General features: G+C 42.1%; 1 protein-coding gene across 1 annotated transcript in view; it reads left to right on the top strand.

Moving 5' to 3' along the window:
• The window catches only part of frmd6 (FERM domain containing 6), a 21,261-nt gene extending 1,443 nt beyond the window's left edge, over nucleotides 1-19,818 (top strand). Inside the window, exons 2-13 of the mRNA XM_044047756.1 lie at nucleotides 292-382; nucleotides 2,795-2,874; nucleotides 4,004-4,080; nucleotides 4,302-4,488; nucleotides 5,950-6,105; nucleotides 7,526-7,591; nucleotides 8,224-8,292; nucleotides 12,074-12,248; nucleotides 13,727-14,035; nucleotides 14,118-14,249; nucleotides 14,798-14,889; nucleotides 15,719-19,818. Of these exons, the coding sequence (XP_043903691.1) occupies nucleotides 292-382; nucleotides 2,795-2,874; nucleotides 4,004-4,080; nucleotides 4,302-4,488; nucleotides 5,950-6,105; nucleotides 7,526-7,591; nucleotides 8,224-8,292; nucleotides 12,074-12,248; nucleotides 13,727-14,035; nucleotides 14,118-14,249; nucleotides 14,798-14,889; nucleotides 15,719-16,009 (1,725 nt within the window). The 3' untranslated portion in view covers nucleotides 16,010-19,818. The remainder of the gene's footprint in view (nucleotides 1-291; nucleotides 383-2,794; nucleotides 2,875-4,003; nucleotides 4,081-4,301; nucleotides 4,489-5,949; nucleotides 6,106-7,525; nucleotides 7,592-8,223; nucleotides 8,293-12,073; nucleotides 12,249-13,726; nucleotides 14,036-14,117; nucleotides 14,250-14,797; nucleotides 14,890-15,718) is intronic.
• Nucleotides 19,819-20,666: the final 848 nt, after the last annotated feature.

Genomic DNA, 20,666 nt, shown 5'->3' with positions numbered 1-20,666 from the left:
CCATAAAAACATGTTATTTCGTAAAACCAAGAGCCGCTTTTGACCAGGACATCTGTGTCCACTTCTCCAGGCTTTATGCCAGTGAGGTATTGATCCTCTCATCTGACCCCAGGCAAGAAATTATATTGTGTCTCCAAGAGGTCCGCCAGCTACTTTACCTGCATTCTGCTATCTCATGTGTGTTTATGTTTGTCTTTGTGTAACAGATGCAAAAAAAGCAAAGCATAATTTAGATCCTCCTCTTGAAAAAGCAAAGCATAATTTAGATCCTCCTCTTGTGTCCTCCAACAGGTGAAGACTTTGTGCCAGGAACTGTTGGTCCAGGTGTGTGACCTTCTGAGGCTGAAGGATTGTCACCTGTTTGGTCTCAGCGTCATTCAGAGTAAGATTTCAAATATTGCTTCCCACCTATGGTGTGTGTTTGTGTGTGGTCTGATGTGTTGTCTTGAGCTGTGTACCCTTTGTCTCTTTAGTTTACCCATCAGCTGAACAGATCACTCTCAGCTTCCTTGTCCTCTTCACCTCTCCATTCCAGAACTAGGAGACTTAAGCTCGCCTTTCTACACTTATGTTGCTCTCAGACCAAAACATCTTCTCCATTTCTGTTTCTTGTGCTCCCATCATCCTCTTGCCAATAGTGTATTCACTGTTTCTTCCTCCTATTAATAAACAAGCAAACACAAGAGGTCAGAGTATAATTTGTTGAGTGACAGTTATCAAAAGTGTTGAGCAATAAAGTATAAACTTTATTAGGGTATATTAGTCAGTTGTGAGGCCAAAGCTTATTTTCTGTTATGAAATGTGTGAGTTTCCCAGTGATGTGACAACATGTGGATACAACGGTGGAGTGAATCCATTCACATAAAAACTGAGGAACCAGACAGTTACTTTCCTCAGACAAATAACTTGGCTGAGAACAAGGAATCGGTCCTAAACGTAGCATCTCTCACCTATCTGTCATGTCGGTCTCCAGGGAACCAGGGCTCCTTCGTCCTGACTGGCTTCCTTTGTGCATTCAGTCTGAGGTTGTTTTTACTGTGATAAGACTCAGCGAGGGTCGCACGCCTGGATTGAGTCACTGTGTCTGTCCCGTTGGCCGAGCAGACAGCCTGTGACACTTGCAGGCAACTGTAAATGGAGAGTAAATTGCAAAGGCAGTGTTTTTCAGACAGCTGGCCTCCACATGAGCCAATGGCAGCACAGCAGGTCAGTTGAGCAGGAGCCAGTGGGTCTGATGGTGGGGACATTCCAGGAGTGCTTGTCTGAACGGCGTGAAATCCCCAAGGCAAACAGAGGCCACCCACTCCCTGTGTGTCACCCCAGACCACAGAAGAAGAGCGATCATGAAAACGGAAGAGATCAGCTTCAATTACAGTTCTCCAATTGACCCATGAGATGGTGCTAAATTGGTTTTGCAAATCATTCCCCACTTCTGTGTTTTTGTGACGAGAAGATATACTCGTTGGTAGCTCAGGCGAGCTCCTGTGTTTTAATTTGAAAATAGCATTTTAGCGGAAATCGCTGAAAATTGACTTGTTGATCCGGAATCAGGAAGTGAAAGTGGCCTCAATATTTTCTAAGACCTCCATTTTTAAAGTGTATCTGCAGAAGAATATGAGTTTTTAAGTGAAAGTGGAGTAATGTGGATGTAGCCGTTGGGTTTTACCCCCAACTGCAAGAACTCTGATCACAAGGGAGTGGAAACGCTACAGCTGCTTTGGATTCGGCAGTGCAGGGCTAAAAAGATGAAGATTTTTTTCGAGGGTTTTTTCTGGTTTCAGCCTGTCGACTGTGAATATTGTGTTGATAGACTTTTGACAAGACAGAAAGAAACATTTCCATCCATCACCCATGGTTCTTGGAACCTGTTTGATCATGTAACAACATTCCAGTTCAGTTTCATTTCTCCATCAATCTGACATTCCCCCTAAGAGATCTTGTGACGATTCTCAGCACACGCATGTACATGCACGGACACACATTACCTCTGTATTTAACGTCTCACGTACACATAATCTGACAATTACGCTCCCGTCTGTGAAAACTGACAGAATAACAGACAAAAATTAAGCGTCATTATGGCTCACCATAATCTTCAAAAACATGCGTTCCACTTAGATTTGTACCAGGGTACAACTGCAAAAATAAAACCCCTCTCACAATGAGGTCTGTGGTGCTCGGCAGCAGGGATATTGTTCCTGGAAACAGTCGTCTCTGTTGAGTTTTTTAAAGTGTAATTTTTGGATTCCTGCAGCACCACAAACTGAAAGCCATTGCCCTCGGCTGTAATGAGATGGCGGCAGAAGTCTCAGCTGTGGAGATGTCAAATCATCACCAAACAAAACCCGAACATTTCCGATAAAGTGTTGCACGTTTAAGTGGAAACGAGGCAAATCCACGAATCCACGATCATATGTGATTTCATAGAATGCATACAAAGCTCGTGCTGTTGAATTTTCCCAGATTCCTTTGATGGAAAATATCTCTGTCATGAGACGCTCGGCTGCGGCTCGTCTTTTACTTAAGCTTTTCATATCATAGAAACTGTTGAGTTGTCAGATCGTCACACTGCAGCTCATGAACGGCGTCATTTTCGGGAGAAGATTAAGAGTGAGGTGAAGAAATGAGATGGAACACCAGAGGCTCGGAGCACAAAGGGAAGTGCAGACGCTGTCTGGTGTGATTGCTCTGACTCGGTCTTTTGAACAAGGCACATTCAGCAGGGGATTTCGCTCTGAGTGCACATAAACACCTGTACGTAGAGCTGAACCTGTCTCTCTCCTCCTCCTGACAGATAATGAACACATCTATATGGAGCTGGATCAGAAACTGTCCAAGTACTGTCCCAAAGAATGGAAGCGAGAAGCCAGCAAGGTAAGAAATAACATGCAGGGTTTTTCCAGTAAGAACAGTTGAAAACTGTAAGATTTCCTGGATTTGGAGCTTCTTCTCTGTGGGATTTTACAAGATTTGTCCAAATATTCTTATCGCACAGGAAGTGGAAATATCTCGTCTCCTCTTTTTGTATTAATTTAAAAGTCTAGTGTGTACAAATCGGTGACATCTCATGTCGAGACTCCTCCACCCACCCATCCCCCTTTCTAACCACATCAGGGGAACTATGGTGGCCTTCGCATACCAGAAAGGAATTTGTTCTTCTTTGTTTGTGGAGTAAACTTCCACTTCAAAGAGCAGAATGGACACTCAGGCTGGTTTGCTTATTCAGGCTGCTGTAGAAACATGATGGCACAAGATGCCAGTAGGGTCCTTGACTGAAGTACAGATAAATTGCTTATTCTGGGGCTACAAAAAACATATTTTTTTTCTGTTTTATTTTAATAGTTACTGTATATATGTGAGTGTGCACTGATGTGTCTGGGTAACAATCACTCCTAAATGCACAAATCAATTACAAATGATTTTAAAAAAAATGCTGATAATAAGATGCGATTGTTGAGCACAGGTTTTAGCTTGTTTGGAAGGACGATGGTAGCAAATCTGGCAACCTCACTGGAGCCACAACAACAAGCCAGGAAGTCACTGTGTCTGGTTGTTGTTCTCCAGACGACAGTTAGCGTCCTTCACTCCTCCACAAACCACAAATTGTTGTTTTTATAGTTTTATATGTGTCTGGGTCAAGAGTTGGTGAACTCTTGAAATAAGTCCTTTTTTTTGTTGCTTTTTTTTGTTGCTTTTTCTAAAAACCAGCAAGGGTCTCTATTTCCATCCACACACAGTTCATTATGCTAGGCTAGGCTAATCGTCCCAGACCCGTTCGTACACTGAAGTAAACCACCTCACCTCACACCAAGAGCTATTGCTGCTTTTTAACTTTGGTATCTCTGTGTACATAAACTCACAGCAGATTAGTGTCAGTTGATAAACGTGTTGAACATGTTAAAGTGTTGTGTTTGCTTATGTCGTTAGCTAACGTCACCGGCTGTGTCACGTTCAATTCTCCACCGTGGTTGTCAGTAATATGAACTTTCACTTTGTTTTTCAGGGAATCGACCAGTTTGGTCCTCCTATGATCATTCACTTCAGAGCCCAGTATTACGTGGAGAACGGAAGATTAATCAGGCAAGTGGCGCTCCAACGTCGCTCAAATGTGTTTGTTTGGCGGATGAAATCACAGACATGTCATTATCTGTAGAGTAAGTTAGTACTATTGGAATACGACAAAGGAAAAGTATAGGTAAAGTTCTGGTCTCTGCCTCCAAACGTTCATGAGTCATCTTGTACTGCAATAAGCAGCAGTTAACATATAATCTGGGTAATCCTGCTCTCTTTCTGCCCCGCAGTGACCGTGTAGCCAGGTACTACTACTACTGGCACCTGAGGAAACAGGTGCTGCTCTCTCAGTGTATCCAGAGAGAGGAGGCCTACTTCCTCCTGGCAGCGTTCGCCCTGCAGGCCGACCTCGGCAACTTCAAGCGCAACAAGCACTTTGGGAAGTACTTTGAACCGGAAGCCTACTTCCCTCCGTGGGTGAGTTGGTCTCACTCTCATCTGTCCTGAAACTTATCAGAGGCAGAGATGATTTAAGATGGACCGACCTTCTTACAGAGGACACCGTGTTTTCCTTTCTGTCTACTCCAGATCCCTCTGGCTCTTTCCTCTCCTCACCTGACCACATCCTGTAACATTACAAACACAACCTGACACACTTTTCTCTCCTGCTCTTATTTAAAGAGCAGACACTTGTTTGTTTTTAGCTCGCGTGTGTGCCGCAAACACTTCGCATGAATCATGTCTTATTGTTGCATCATTTTGATTTGAACACAATTAACTTGTTTTCTGAAATGTCAGATAATAAAAAGTCCCATAGAGCTGAAGGTGATGTCTGTAAAAAGCTTGTTTCAACAGAATTTTGATGGTTTGCACACTCTTCTCTTTTTAAAAATGGACCCAAATTAATAATTAACACAATTAATCTTATATTCTTTTTTTTGTGCCTATGCAGAGCAGTAACACTAAATATAAACTGATGATGCCATAGACAGTTTTGTTATGCAATAACAGGATTGTGCACCACTGATTTTCATTCTAATTGGATTGTTGAAACACTGCGGCAGAGAGAAGAGAAAAAAAAAGACTCGATGTTAAATGTTAGTAATGTAGTAAACACATTAATGTATTAGGATGGTAAAATCCCTCTGCGGTAAGCTCGTCTGATATTTCACTGAGTCACGCAATGAGCTTCTCTGAAAAACATCCAGCACTCAAATAAATCCAAGCTGAAAGAGAGCAGATGTGAACTGCTGTATCACTGGAGCTGAAACCTACAGTAAAAGTGGTGTGTGAGGCAGACAGTGCTCAGTGTCCTGCCCTGCGGTGTGTAGGCCACAGTATGTGGGTCTGTAGCCACCTGCTATTAATCACACTGACCAAATGTGAGTTGGGACAGCTCCACATCTGAGCATGTGCGATAATGAGAACTGGGACGCCGCGTTTATTTTTGTCCATGGTCGTGGCACACGCGCTTTTCTTTTTCTTCTTTTTTTAAGCTTGAAAAATGCTCTGGCAGAAGCCGCTATTCTTTCCTCCATCAACCTCCACCGTCATCATCCGTCACGGCCGTGGCTGCCACACCCGTCTGATTGCCCTCCACTTCCTGCGATTAGCCCCCTGCCTCCTTATCGCCGCTTGACGCCGTCGTCGACAGGAAGCCGCTTTGACGATGAGCGCCACTCCACAGTAAATCCCTCGCAGATTTAGGCGCTTAGAAAACTCACTCGGAAAGATCTTCACAAAGTCACATTTAAAGCGGAGAAAGTGTGTTTCTCATTGAATCTCTGCAGGCTGACATCTGTTCGCCCTGCAGCAGGCGACCTCATTATCCTCACTGGCAACTTGTGCTGCCAATCTGCTGTAAACGTGTCTGTACAATTTCAAGGCGACCAAGCCTGACATTTCCTCCTCTGTCTGTCTCTCTCTCATCCCGCTCAGGTGATCACTAAACGTGGTCGTGAGTACATCCTGAGGCACATCCCGAACATGCACAAGGACCAGTTTGCTCTCACAGCTTCAGAGGCTCACCTCAAATACATCAAGGAGTGTGCACAGCTCGATGATGTCACTGTCCACTACTACAGGCTCTACAAGGTGAGAGATCGAGGGCTTTGTTTTATACCCTGCGCACCAAGGTTATAATATATATAGTTTTTGGATTTTTCATTAGTTTTAGTTTTCATTTAGTTGACTTTGCCTTTTTCGTTTTTTAAATAAGTTAGTTTCTATTAGCTTTCGCATTTAGTGATGCAAAAAGGTCATAGTACGTATAGTGTGTCATAAAAACCCAATTTTAAAATGTATTAGGACAGATAAACAACTATTTCTGAATCAGTCTACAAGAAATTAAAATGTGCATCATAGTGCTGAGGTTGGATGCAGTTTGTGTGTCAGGTAAAAATCAAATAGCCGACAGACTAAAGACACACGTGAACATAACATAACTAGTAATAAATAACCCTCATCAGACACATCACATTGCTTGTGAGCCAGGAGTCTCAGCAGCTCAATCTCAACAACAAACCCAATAAAAGACGAGTGGTTTGATTCATTTCGATGAACCAACTCAACCCAATAACCAATGTTATGTTTAACTTTCATAGCCTTATGTCCCACATTGTGAACAAAAACAAATTGAAAAATTTTTATTATGAATGAAAATACAATCTTCCAAAATTGCCGGCAGAAAAAAAAAAATACACTTCATATGAACCCAAAAGGCAGACAAAAAATCTAAGCACATTTTCTGCTACAATTTTGGTTAGTTTTGTAAACACACAATTCAGTTTCAGTTCGTTATTGTACTCTAGTTTTTATTTTTATTTTAGTTAACGAAAATGTTTTTTATTTAGTTCGTTTTCGTTATTTCGTGTGTGAAAATCATTGCCTTTCACTCGACCACTGACACACTTGATGTTTAGACGTAGACACGTTTTTCGGACATTTTTCGGACAAAAAAGTACTCTAATCGAGAAAATGATCTACAGATGAATCGATTATGAAAATAGTTGCAGCCTTACATAAGTATGCAAGAAATTATTCAAAATATCTACAGGAAATATGTACATTTAGACGATGATTTCTAGTTTTGTGTTTTGTTGAGGCAGAATATCTCACGCCATTATTACAACTTATCTATGTCAATATTTATACTAGTACTGAGCAGAGAGTGATGTCTGTGTTTTTGTCGCTGGTTTGCAGGAACCTTGATGCGTTCAAATCAAATTGTTTGGAGTATTTACTACTCACGACGAGCCTGTTTGTTACTTTTACGGCCTATTCATTTTCCGGACGCTCAGATTTTAGGGACGTCCCGTACATGATAATTATAAGTTTACGAATTTCCCGCTTGAATGCGGCGAGTAATGAGGCGAAAGAAAGAAAGTGTGAAGCGTCCAGCTCGGGGTTTATTTCAATAAAAAAATAACTTCATGGCCAGTTTGTATGTTGTTTATGTTTGGTGTTGATTTGATTTGACACCATTAATTAATCTCATTTCATTTTCTTTCAACAGGACAAGAAAGAAGTAGAGGCGTCTCTCACGTTAGGACTGACTTTACGTGGAATTCAAATATTCCAGGTACAGTTTAATGTGGGTTTTTACTGTCTTCCTCCATTATATGTCCCTTTGCTAAACCGAAATGTGACTATTGTTAATGGTTGAGTTCTAATAGTCATAGAAAAACAAACATCTCTCTCATAGAGTTTCCATCCATCTGCCTGATATTTCAAATACTGGTCCAAGTTCTAACTTTCCCGCAGCAGTGGAAATCTTCACGGTATCACAAATCAATCTGCGGTGTTTATGTTTCGTGGTTTGAATATCGCAGGCGTTACTGAAACAACATGGCTCCACCAACAGTTTTGCTTATTTTGCTGTGAAAATACAAAGCTGTTGGACTGTTATAACCTTTTAAATATGAATTTAAAACAACTATCAGCTGCTTGTCTGCTTCCTCTTTCACACTGATCGTATAAAGGCTAAAATGCCCAATAGCAAAAATCCACTTTTGGCCTTTATTTTAAACAACATCAGTCGCTTTTGAGACGTTACAGAAAACGGTCCGAACTCCATGGACAGTAGACATGATATATGACTTGTGAGACGACTCAGTTACTGCAATGATCAAGTTGGAAACTCCTCTTTCGAGCTCACCAACGCTCACGTGAGGCAACGCTGTTGTCGTGGTTTGACTCTCCTCTGTGTTGCAGAACGTCGGCTCAGTGAGGCAGCTGCTGTACGACTTCCCCTGGACCAACGTGGGCAAACTGGTCTTCGTGGTGAGTCCCGTGCATCATCAGGACCTTTTTTTCTTCACACACACACACACACTGTGCTTGAAAGGAACTCATTTCATGAGTGATGATGAAATCCGAGCATTCCCCCGGTTTATGGCGGCGTTTGTGAACGCTTAGCTCATGCTCATGGTTGTGGAAATGTTGACGCCAGCCCCCTTCTCTCCACACCGCTGTTTTATCTTAGCCTTGCAAGTTCTCTGGAACAAATCAGGGATTTAGAAAGACTTTCTTTGCATGTGCACACACACACACACACAGTGTATTTCCCTGCAGTCAGCAGCAGTATTTTCCCTCCGATGATGTACTGTACACGCACGAGCCTCTTGGTTTTTTCCGTTTCATTAATAATTGCTCGTGCCGTTTTAACGGAAATCCTGTTCCGAGTCGGCCTGTCATTAATTTGAGCACAAACGTTTCTCCTTTGCTTACGCGGCGTTTTCTGTTATCACAGGAAGGCAGAGAAGCTCAGTTTCACTCAGTATGTTCACATGACGCATTCAAAGAATTATTATTGGAATTATTGTGTTCGTCAGACTTTTCAAATCGTTTGGTAGTCCAACTGAGGTGTCTTAAAGTTGGAATAGATACACGTAGATAATGCAGTTGGAAGTTGAATTTATATTGTATGTTTACGTCCAATCAGACTGGTCTTTGGACTGACGGCAGATTTTATGCTCTGTTACCTTTAAGAAGGACATACTTTGAAGTAAATGAAAGGTAGAAAGACACGGAATGATGCTTGCAGTGGAGTAGGACACACTTTATTCAATAAATCAATTCCATGTAGTTCTCTTGGACCTGTACTTTCACTTTCTTTGGCAGTCTGGCTAATAATTACTGCTTCTTAGCTCCTTACTTCTTTATAAACATGGATGGACTTTACAGCCGGGTTTTCCCGACTTAGAAACTTTGTCACCTCAATGTTTGGACCCTTCACGGTGAAGACATCCTGTTTTCCTCATCACTCGCTGGTGGTTTTCCTTGCATCTGCTACGCGCCGCGTCGTGACAGTGCACCAGCGATGGCGTGGCTGTGGTCTCCATGTGGACACGAAGGGCCTCTCGTGGCCACGTCCCACCCTTCTCCCGAATAACAGGCTCCCTCCTCCGCCCCACCCTTGAGTCACGTCATCCAACACGGCCCAGTGCGCCGGAGAGGGCGTAGTGGACGTGTGGGTCAATAAACACCAGATGTTGCAAATGTTTCGGGGTATTTTGGATACAGGCTGTTGGCCTGGACGACTTGAGCTTGTGTTTGGTGTCATTGGTTGAAGGGGGGAGGGAGGGGCACGTTGTCTGCTCAGTGTTATAGAAGTTTGGAATTCAGTGTTCTGACGCAATAAGAGGAAAACAAAGTCACGTCTATGCTTCGCGTGAGCTTGTGAGAGTTCGATGTGCGCCCACTGAAGGCTGAAAGTCGTCACCTTCAGCGGCGATGCACGGAGCGTTTCCATGTGTGTGGCCCGTCGGGGAGATCTGTTTCAAAAGGGTTGAGAAAGTTGTCCAGCTGTCTCGCGCGGAGACATCAGACGGACTGATCGTGTGTTGTGCATGTAAGAGGAAACTTTTCTAAGTGGTTTCTGAACACCATTTAATAACCTGCTCGACACTAGTCTGCTCTCTGTTTGTATTTCCTTTGGAATAGAGTTACTGTCAGCAGGGAAGCAGCTGAATCAGTATGTGTGGTTTCTTGGAGTGTGGTTATCTTCTTCTTCTCTCTGCCATAAATAAGAATCTTGGAACACAGACGTAAAACACTCATGAGTTGAAACAGAGCATCCTAACTTGTGGCTATTAATAACAAACATCCACAGATTCCTTTTTTAAAAGCTACTCCTTTTTAGGGCTGCAGCTAATGTTCACTCCAATCAGTTTATTATATTCTTGATTGACCACTTTAAGGTAGCAGCTGCTAAATTTGAAAAGAAAATAAATGTTGTACATATATAGGCCGCACTTGAATATAAGCCGCAGGTTTTCATGTTGTAACTAGTAGTGGCGCCAGGATTCAATCTCTTATCAAAGGAGTTTGTTAATGAATGCATGGACTTGAATGATGCGTCCGTGATCGCGAGTGGGCCATGGACAAAAGTGGGCCCATCTGTAACACCGCGTATGGTTGTAACATGAGATGTTTACATAGAAAGACGCAACACGGACGTTTTCCGTTGTTGTTTTTATTAAAACGACGTCATTTAAACACGGGGGGAACATGCCACATCAACATCAACACGCCTGGTTAGAGAATAAACACTGCACCAACACGACAGTAACACGCCTGGTTAGAAAAGAAAACACTTTAGCCTACCAGAAAAAAAAAAAGTCATTGGTCGATATCTTCATCTTCTTCTTGCGCACTAAAGCCACTGAAGTCTTCATCTTCAGCGCATAATCTTTCCCCCCTGTCTCAGTTTTGCGTTTACTGCTAAAGAGTGCCCCCCGGTGGCCGTTAGCCAGTAAAAATCTATAAATTAGCCGCACCGTTGTTTACGGTATATACAATTTAGATGAAGTTTGGCAAGTGCGCACACTCCTGCACCAAAGTTCATAGAGAAAATCAGCATTTTAGTGTTTTATTGTGCGGGGACACAGGAGCTGCTACTGATCGAGGCGGCGGAGCATCAACAACTCCTTTGTGCCATGATGTAAAATCACTGATGCTGGAGAGCAGTTTACAAAGGACAAAAACTTTGATTTCCACTCGGAAAAAACACGTGAGTAAAGTGGGTATAGATTGTTCAGGACAGCCCTTTGGCAAGTGGTTAATATCAGAATTTGCCTTTTCCTGTCCCTGCTGGCAGCCACATACTACTTAGCTACTACCAGCTACTTCTAAATGAAGGGAGTGAATATGAAGCAGATCGAGAATAAGTTTCAAGTGGTTCACATAAAAAGGAAAAAACCCAGAGTGAATAGCTCAAGGGTTATAAAATAGACATGTGATGCAGCTGTTCCCGGTGTTGACTCACTCACTCTGGCTCGCTCACACCTGGCTGCTGCCCAGTGCGACGTGCGTGTTTCACCGGTGGCCACTAGGAGCTGCAGAGGAGCAGTTGAAAGAAGAAGAATATTTCTCCTTCACTTTCCCACCCAGACTTTTTCCTGCCAGTCCACAGTTTTGAACAGGAAATCGTTCAGACTTGTGCCCAGAGAGAACGATCTTTCATGTTTATGGGAAAGCCACTGTCAAAGAATGTCAGTTCATTTTTATGAACTCGTTTCCCTACCGTAAAACTTGGAATACCTCCACTTTTCTTTACTTTAAACCGACTTTGTATCAGCTGGTTTCTCTAAAAACAAACGTCTGGATAAATGAGAGGAATCCTCCGTCCCGTGGTCAAAAATGTGCAACTCTTTGCTTTTTCACAGCCTTCAAACTCAGCCGTCGCATTTGAAAGTCCGAACCCTTACAGAAATGTCCGTAGGTCTTGATTGAAAACAACCCCGCTGACACTAAAGACAGCTGTAAGAGTAAAGCACAAACCCGACATTTTAGTTTTTCCGTGTATTCAGCCAACATGTCCTCTCCCTGAAATACTTTGAAAAAAAAAGGCTTTGTTTCAGTGCGAAGAAATGAGAAACAGACACACGAAGTGGCCACTTTCTGCTTTGTGTTTGGCTGCAAGACAGTTCCTCTGTCTGGCACAGTTTCACATGCACATTCCTGTTTCATAAACTTGTTTTATTAACTGCTGTAAATCATCCCGAGGTCCTGTAATCAGCGTTCATGTCACTTCTTATTTCTCTCCTTTCCGTTCTCTCAGGGGAAGAAGTTCGAAATCCTCCCCGACGGACTCCCCTCGGCCCGCAAACTCATCTACTACACGGGTTGTCCGATACGCTCCCGCCACCTCCTGCAGCTGCTCAGCAACAGCCACCGGCTCTACATGAACCTGCAGCCTGTTCTCAAACAAGTCCGTCGACTGGAAGAAAACGAAGGTGACTGCCAGCGTTTAAATATCGTGTCTTCACGTCAGTCGCGGAATATTCAAAATAATCGGGGATATGTAATGTAAGAACAGCATTTAAAGGTTCCAGGAAAAGGTTTGTGCTGCTCCAAGTCATGACGTATGAAACATCCAGACAGCGAAACACCAGAGATAAAAATCATTCAACTGAAATACAGCCTTCATTGATAACAAACGGTCGGAAATGCCGAATGTTACCAAACCTAATAAGCGACTCAACTGGAGCTGCAACTAACGATTATTTTCATAATCGATTAAATCTGCCGATTATTTGCTCGATTAATCGTTTGGTCCATAATATCAGAAAACCTAAAAAACTGTTTGTCAAACCTGGAAATGATGATGTTCTCAAACGACACACCAAAAGATTAACTTTTAATTAGAGCTCAAACTATTAATTGATTAATCGATTACTAAAAGAATCGACAACTATTTTGATAATCGAGTAATCGGTTTAAAGCTTGATTAAAACTCGATTTCCAATTGTTTAAGCTTCCTAAATGTGAGTATTTTCTTCATTTCTTTGCATCATCATTTCCAGGTTTGACGAACACCGATCAACATTTTTCAATGTTTTCTGATAACTTATTGACCAAACGATTAATCAATTAATCGAGAAAATAATCGACAGATTAATCGATTATGAAAATAAGCGTTAGTTGCAGCTCTACTTTTAATGATTTCTTTGTTATCCAGAGCGAAGAAATGAAGAAAACACTCGTAAACAATCGGAAATCTTGTTTTAATCATGAAAAACGCTTCAAAACCATTAATCGATCATCAAAATAGTTGTCGATTAATTTAGTAATGGATTAATAATCAATTCATTGTTTCAGCTCTAGACTCAACAAACTCAAATGACAGAAATGATAACACAATAAAGACATTTATGATGATATTTCACAGAATTTCAAAGTAAAAGTGCCCGTTTTGATATGGAGGGACGTATACGTCACAATACACAAACAGACGGGAAGGAAAATCGAAAATATAGGAAATAAAAACTGTAATTGAAGCACCAAACAAGCTTATATACGTATACAGTATATGTCATTTAATGTTGAATGTCACACATTTAATAATACTATATTTACAACCGCATGCATGTCTTATTATTACTGTTGTCTCCTTTCATCAGGTGATAATTCTTCCAGTTGCTGACACAAAAATTAACAAAATTAGTTTCAGTGATTATAAAAAAGAAAGTAGAGTGTGGGACAGTTACGTGTGTGTATTGTTTTTGTTTTATTGTGCATGAAAACTGTGTCACATTGGGTGTAAGTGCAGGGTAACCACGGCAACGATTTTATAATTGGAAGTTGCAGTAACCATTTTCAATATTAAAGGTTGCTGTTTTGCATATTTGACTGATGTTGACTTATATCTATAAATGCAAGGTAATCAGGCTGTAATAAGTAATAAAACCTGTGTGTGCTCATGTGATTTCAGAGAAGAAACAGTACAGGGAGTCGTACATCAGCGATGCCCTGGAACTGGACATGGACCACCTGGACAAGCGTTCCCGGGCCAGCGGCAGCAGCGCGGGGAGCATGTCCCATCACAAGCGCCTGTCCCGTCACTCCACCACCAGCCACGGCAGCTCGCACACCTCGGGCATTGAGACGGACAGCTTCAGGGCCCCGGGTCAGGCGCCGCACAGGCCGCTGCGAACCTGCAGCTCGTCCACGACCAGCCACGGGAGCTCGCACACGTCCGGCATCGAGAGCAGCGGCAAGGAGCGAATACTGGACGATGACGGTGAGCGTGAAGAAAAAAAACACAGCGGATTTGTGATTTTTGTTGTGAAGGGAATTCATTAAGATGGCGTTTGTTCCTGCAGAGATTGAGATGCTGGTGGACGACCCCAAAGATTATGAGGAGCTGCATGAGATGGCTCTGGACCAGGAGCTGTGTATCCACATCACTGAGGACATGCTGACAATGTCTCCTGATCAGACAAATGGATTCTCTGGTACACGTACTTTTCTAATGAATTTGTTCTCCTTGAGCTGAGAGGGAAAATTGTCACATCAATAGTGATTGTGTGTTACGAAATCTGAGATTTTCTCTGACGCACCGTCGCTATTCACATCAAGTTTTAGATGATTGAGGGGATAAATTATTCGGTGGCAGAAAGCAAATCACTTCCCAGGGAAGAAACATCCAGTGATTATTAGCTGGCGCGCAATCATTTTTACTCAAGGAAATGAAAAGAAATGTCAACACTTGAGAAGAGAAGAGCGCTTTCTTTGTTTGGGAACATTAACTCTGCCTTGAGGATGATTGTAGAAGTTCCTGTTGTGTCAGTGTGAGAGTTTGAGTATTTGTATGTAGTATGATGTCATTTTGTGGCAATCTGATTGGTTTGATGTGAACCAGTTGGAAGCAAGCCTTTGAAAAAAACAAAAACATTGTTGTTTTTCTGCCGTGACTGGATCCTCGTGATCTAGATTTAAACCCACGGCAAGCGAACCTTTGTAAAACACACTAACTCAAACGTAACTGTGCTCGTTTTCCCAGGACTGATAGTGAAAGACGTCAGCTCCTCCACATCCAGCTCCTCTGAGACCGTGGTCAAGATGAGAGGACAGAGCATCGAGTCTCTGCCGCAGGTAAATTCAGATCCAACGCCAACGCCGTATTCCCAGCAACGGGAGTACGTGTTCATGTTTATTCAAAGTCCACCTGCACCTGCTGCTTCCTGCCTCCCTATCAGATGAAAAGATCTGTCTCAGCTGAATCTTATCTGTGTGTTTTCATCACAGCAACAATACAGAAGGCTTGATGTTTCCCCAGTATGGCTGTTTTTAAGTATACGGTTGGTTTGCGGGGCGGAGAAGCAGGATATGCGTCATGTCACTTTCGTCTCTAGTGTTACACACTCTGATATATATATATATATATATATATATATATATATATATATATATATATATATAGTAAGGTTAGTAAGTAAGGCTACGTCTTAATCTGGACGAGCAGAAATGGAGATCTTTGGAAACTGTGACGCAGCTGCTCGTTCTTATCGACCGCGAGTCGACTTTCAGCCGTGAAAGAAAAGCAGAATTACAACACTTATTTCTTTGCTCCTGTTTTTCCGGTTTTCCTTGTGTCTTGTTAGTTGTTTTTTTTTGGTTTTATTCTGTGTGTTTACCTTGTTATGTTTTACTTCCTGTCCTATTTTCCCCCCGATTGTCTCTTCTGCCCTGATGTGGTTCACCTGTGGTCAGTTATTTATCCCCGCCTCCCTCTGTGATCCCCAGTGTCTTTGTACTTGTTTCTGTTTTCATGTGTCCTGGTTCCTCTTCCGTGTTGTGTTTTTGTATTTTCAGATCCTTTATACCACTTCCTCCTGCCTTTAATCATCTTTTTGTGTTTTAGATATAAAACTTTCCAGCATCTGATTTTCTCTTGTAATAATTAGCTTCTCTCCGTCTACAGACGTCTGCATGCAGGAAGCCCGACTCCTCCACCGACCGGCACAGCCAGTCTCTCGACGACATCCGTCTCTACCAGAAGGACTGCCTGCAGTGGGCGGAGCTGTGCCAGGACACCGCCCACAGCTACACGTTCGGCTGCGCTCAGGAGCTGAGCGACAGCGGCGGCTACCAGGGCCTGGCCGACCAGCGCGGCGGCATGCTCGGCGACCAGCACCCGTTCCCCATCAAGAGAACCAACAAGTACTTCTCCCTGGACCTGACCAACGACGAGGTCCCCGAGTTTGTGGTGTGACGGAGACGCAGACGCGGCAACCTTACGGTGACCTTTTGTCACCTCTGTGTCAGATGTGGAGATTTTTTCAGCCCTCAGGGAACGAGACTGCAGAGGAGCGATGGATGGGGGGGAGATGAGTGAACTGGCAACGTCTTCAGTTGCCACTTTGGCCGAATGACACAGATTCTGACTGAATTAGTCATTTGAACATGGGCTCCAGAGGAACCTGTGTCTACTTTAAACTAAAACCAAACGCTGCTCCTCCTGTGTGAAAGGAAACATTAAAAAGGGATCTCGTCATGTGCTTGTAAAAACGTTTTTATTCAGATTTGTCTCCTCCAAAACTGCTATGTCAGCTTTAAAAAAAAATAAAATAAAAAAGGACTCATGAGCAGACACATGATGAGCACATCAAGGATTCTGTAGAGGACACAAAGGACAAAAAAATCACTCCTGAGCTACGAACCAAAGACAAGAAATGACGTGTCTCGGAAGTCCATGTTGTTCTTGAGATGTGCGGCCGTGAGGAAGACATTTCACGGTGCGAGGGAAGTTGGACCCATAATCCTTTGAGGGGAGGGAGCGCTCCTCTCCGATGCTACTTCATTTGATCTCAACAGGAAGTGCAGCGTGCCAGCCCCTCCCTTCTCTCCGAGTGAAATCTTAGGCTCAGTCCCGCTTCAACCCTCGTCCCGACCACTCAGCACCGCCCCTCTGTTCAGCGCGTTCACATTTCCCGCACATGTCCTGATTGCAACGGCTAACTAACCCTTCAAAGTTCCAATGCAGGGCCATGCCATTTTTCCCTAGAATAACCAAATCCAAGGAAGCTAATGGTGCGTTCCAGTCGGAATTTCCCAGTTGAGGTTACGTTTTCTTAATTGTTTGACGTGAACTCAGTCAGCACTGTTTGTGTTTGCGAAAAACCATGTAGATCGTCGCTGACGGCCGCTATCCTTGTTTCTTCTCAAACGTGGAACGCCGGTGAACTCATTCCCAGCTCGGACTTCTGATTGTGAATGGAACGCACCCAGAAGCGTCAACGCCAGTTTGCCGGTTGTATAGCTAAGCTAACCCCCAACGAATCGCGTTTGCGGCCTCTTGTACATACGTTGAGGAAGTGTATTTTTTTGGACATGTGTCTTCGTTGCTTTAAGACCGAGTGGCACAAGAATCGGAATTCTCGTTTTGAAGCCTTCCCAGTGCCGTGTCGAGGTTCTGCAACCAGAGGCAGTTCAGAGGCATCACCTGCTGCCAGGCTCGTCTTGGACAACCACAAGTGTCCACTCGTACTTAATTGTCCATTTCCGTTAAATGGGACCAATTTTTACTAAATTGACGACATGCTATATCTAAGAAGACGTGAAACTAGGGTGTGATAAAACTTGTTTACTGATGTGGTAAAAGAAGGGAGAAGTTGCATCGTTTTTCACGATTCAAACAGCCCCCTGGTGGCTATTCAGTATATTGCTACTTTTGTGTTGGCTTCAGTGAGGAGACAAGAGGACCACGTCCATTTTTTTTTTTTATGTGCGGTAAATGCTTCAGACAAGTCCATGATAGCAATGTGTCACGCTTGTTTACTTGTCGCGTTCTTGTGGGAGTGTCCCATTTCGTAGGGATTTTAACTACGACCCCTTGTGGCTCAGTTCCGAGGGGTAAGGGGTAAAAAATGAGAAATGAGATTGGACCTAATAATGTGAAGACACACTCGACGTGCCTTCATCCCTCTATGCAGGTGTCAAGCCCCACCCCCCTCGCCTTGACAATCAGTCGCCCCCACTTCAACCTAAAAGATCTCAGAACATTGTCGACGCATCGTTTTCCAGCAAAAAAAAAAAAAAAGTCTCACGTTCTACGAAAATCCCACTGAGTTCCTTCGGGAGGAATGAGGTCGGGTTAGTTCCTACGTGTCCAGACTCGAGATGAGTTTGCGGCCGTCTGTAATCCAGACTCAAGATGGAGCCCGACCTGTTCTGGCCGCCAGCCAAAGCAAAGCGTTTATTTTGATGCGTGCGTTTGTCTTTCTCAGAGTCTTGTTACGTCTCAGTTCCATTTCAAACTGGAACTTGTTACATTTTCTTCCCTCTCTCTCTCTCTCTCTCGTTTGTTTTTGTTTTTTAAACCTGAAATCTTTCCATGTTGTATTTTTGTATGAACTGATTTGGTTGGTTGATGTCATTCAGTATTACATTCAAATCCACGTGACAGTATTACGAGGTTCGTGGCTCTGAACAAGACAGACTGGTTTCATTATGTTTTTTATCTTACAGTGAGATTAAAAAGGGAGTACAGTAGCCTGTGGTCCCTCACAGGCTGTTTCAAACTCCTATTTGCTCATATTTCACCACTCAGCTGGTGTGACTGAGGTTGCTGGAGGTTAAAACAGCAAACAAAATGTTTTTAACTCATAAAGTATGCAGCTGTCGCTCAACGTGCCACAATTATAGCTTTAAAATGCAGCCATAATGTTTTTTTTTAACCTTCTCTGGGGTGAAAACACTAAAGATTTGTTTTAAAACACTGTTGAATTTGCACCATAACATCATGAAAACAGAATAACTTTAAAGATTGATTGTCGACAATGTGATCCTTTTAAGTTATTTTTTAATGTTGACAAAGAATTATTTTGGGAAATAACTTTTTTGCTTCTTTTGTCCGATACAAGTCCACATGGTCACTGCACCTCACGCTTACGTTATGGTCACATGACATCTTTTACAGCCTGTGCTGAATTAGGATTTTACGCTTCCCTTCGACCGATGTCCGGTTCTTTTGACGAGTATCGGACCGATACTGACACTGAAAAATCATATCAGCTCATCCTTAGTGGTACGGTATCGTCACATGAATTTACAGACAGAGAAGCAAATGAGTGCATTTCACAAAACACTTCAAAAACGACAAAAATGAAGTGTTGAATACAGAGTCAAACATCAGCTACTTTAATTTGTGTGTCACTAAAGTAAGCCTGCAACGGTTATTTTCATATTCCATTATTTTTTACTTATTTGATCCAAACCTGGAAATGAAACCAAAACCAAAATTAATGATTTCTTTGTTATATGGAGCAAAGAAACCACCTTTAAGAAGCTAAAAGCATTCAGGAAGCTTGTTTTGATTATTGAAAACACATAGTTAAATAGTTAGTATTGAAAATAATCGTTACAGTCCTACGCAGAGGTGAACCGTACGTGTAACAGCCTAAAAGCTGGTGGCTGTGAGTTTCCAAAGTCATGTACGATGTATTTAATATTGTCTTTCTGTCATCACAGGTCAGCAATACAGCATCCGAACAATTTTTTTCCTTTTCTTTTTTTTTAAAAGACGTCATATGTATTACATAACAAACACCTGAATTTGATACTGCTATGTAATTAAAAGCAACTATATTTCTTACAGTTTGTTTCTTTCACTGTTTTAGATGTTATATGTATTTCTACTCATTAATGGCAAAATGTCTTACGTCATATTTTTTGATGGACAATGATATTTCTTATATTGAAACAGAGCAGTTTGTGTTGAGGTACACAGCCATACATACATACAGTGCATTCATAACCCACGGTCTTCATAATTTGTTCTAACGCTTAACTCTCTCTTCATTGACTTTAATGTATGGTCATCATACTTACACTTTGTACAGTACGAGGCTGTATGTCTGTGTCCATAATCCTTTCTGTGAAAGGATCTCCTAAAACCGAAAGTTTATTTGTCACACTAAAGTTTGAAAAGAAAAAAAAGATTTGTTATAATGAAGTCTGGTCCGTGCCTTCCTGGTACTAACACCCTCAATATCCAATAAAAAGGTACATTTATCTACCGGAGTTTTGTTGGTTTTGTGCTGATTTCCAAACTGTGCCAAGTTGTAGGTCGTGTGTTCATGTCGATAAACATCTCGAGTGAGTACAAGATGTAAACACAGTATAGCAGGAATGATCATTTACATCAGCAGTCCACAGGCGGGTAACTAAGAATAACAATAAACAGTATGATTAGGATAACGTTAACATATGCACATACACAATACGCAAGCAAAAACATCCTTAAGGGAAAATGACCAGTTAAATGTACAGTGTATTTGTCGGTGAAGTTGCGGTAATGAAAAACAACAACACACATTTCACAATAAATTATTTTCTCTTTATCTGTCACTAGTTAACTCTTTAAAATGAATGTAGTTTATGTTTACATTCAAACCCTTCTTTGAATTTTGAGCTTTTGCTTCCCTCTAGTGGAACATGATTTTATTTTTTTTACCTTCATGTGTTTATCATTTTTAACCTGAGGGCGGCAGTAGTGCACTTCACATACAACTGACTAAATTTGTGCATTCAAATTGTATTGACTTGAATAATGAATAAATAGCCACGTTTGTTTTGTTTTTTTTAGTTAACTATTGAGGAGTTATTTGAAAGTGTTTCCATACGTTTTCATTTAAACATGGTGTAAAAGTACGTCAGTAGTCACGGTAAAAGTCACTTTACCGCTTGTAGTAATTAATGTGAATTTATTTCATATAAGGTATGAATGAACACACTGACACATAAAAGTAAACATACAAAAGAACTTGCCTTGGAATCAATGGGTTTTAATGTTTTTTGTTAGTTTTTGACAGTTGTTATAAAGTCCATATAACTTAGTGAACGACGACTACTTTGTAGTAGTAAGTTTG

Source organism: Solea senegalensis, linkage group LG16 (genome assembly GCF_019176455.1).
Source record: "Solea senegalensis isolate Sse05_10M linkage group LG16, IFAPA_SoseM_1, whole genome shotgun sequence".
In the NCBI taxonomy this organism is placed as follows: Eukaryota; Metazoa; Chordata; class Actinopteri; order Pleuronectiformes; family Soleidae; genus Solea; species Solea senegalensis.
Note: the sequence above shows the minus strand (reverse complement) of the source record. Positions and strands in the feature narration are given on the sequence as shown.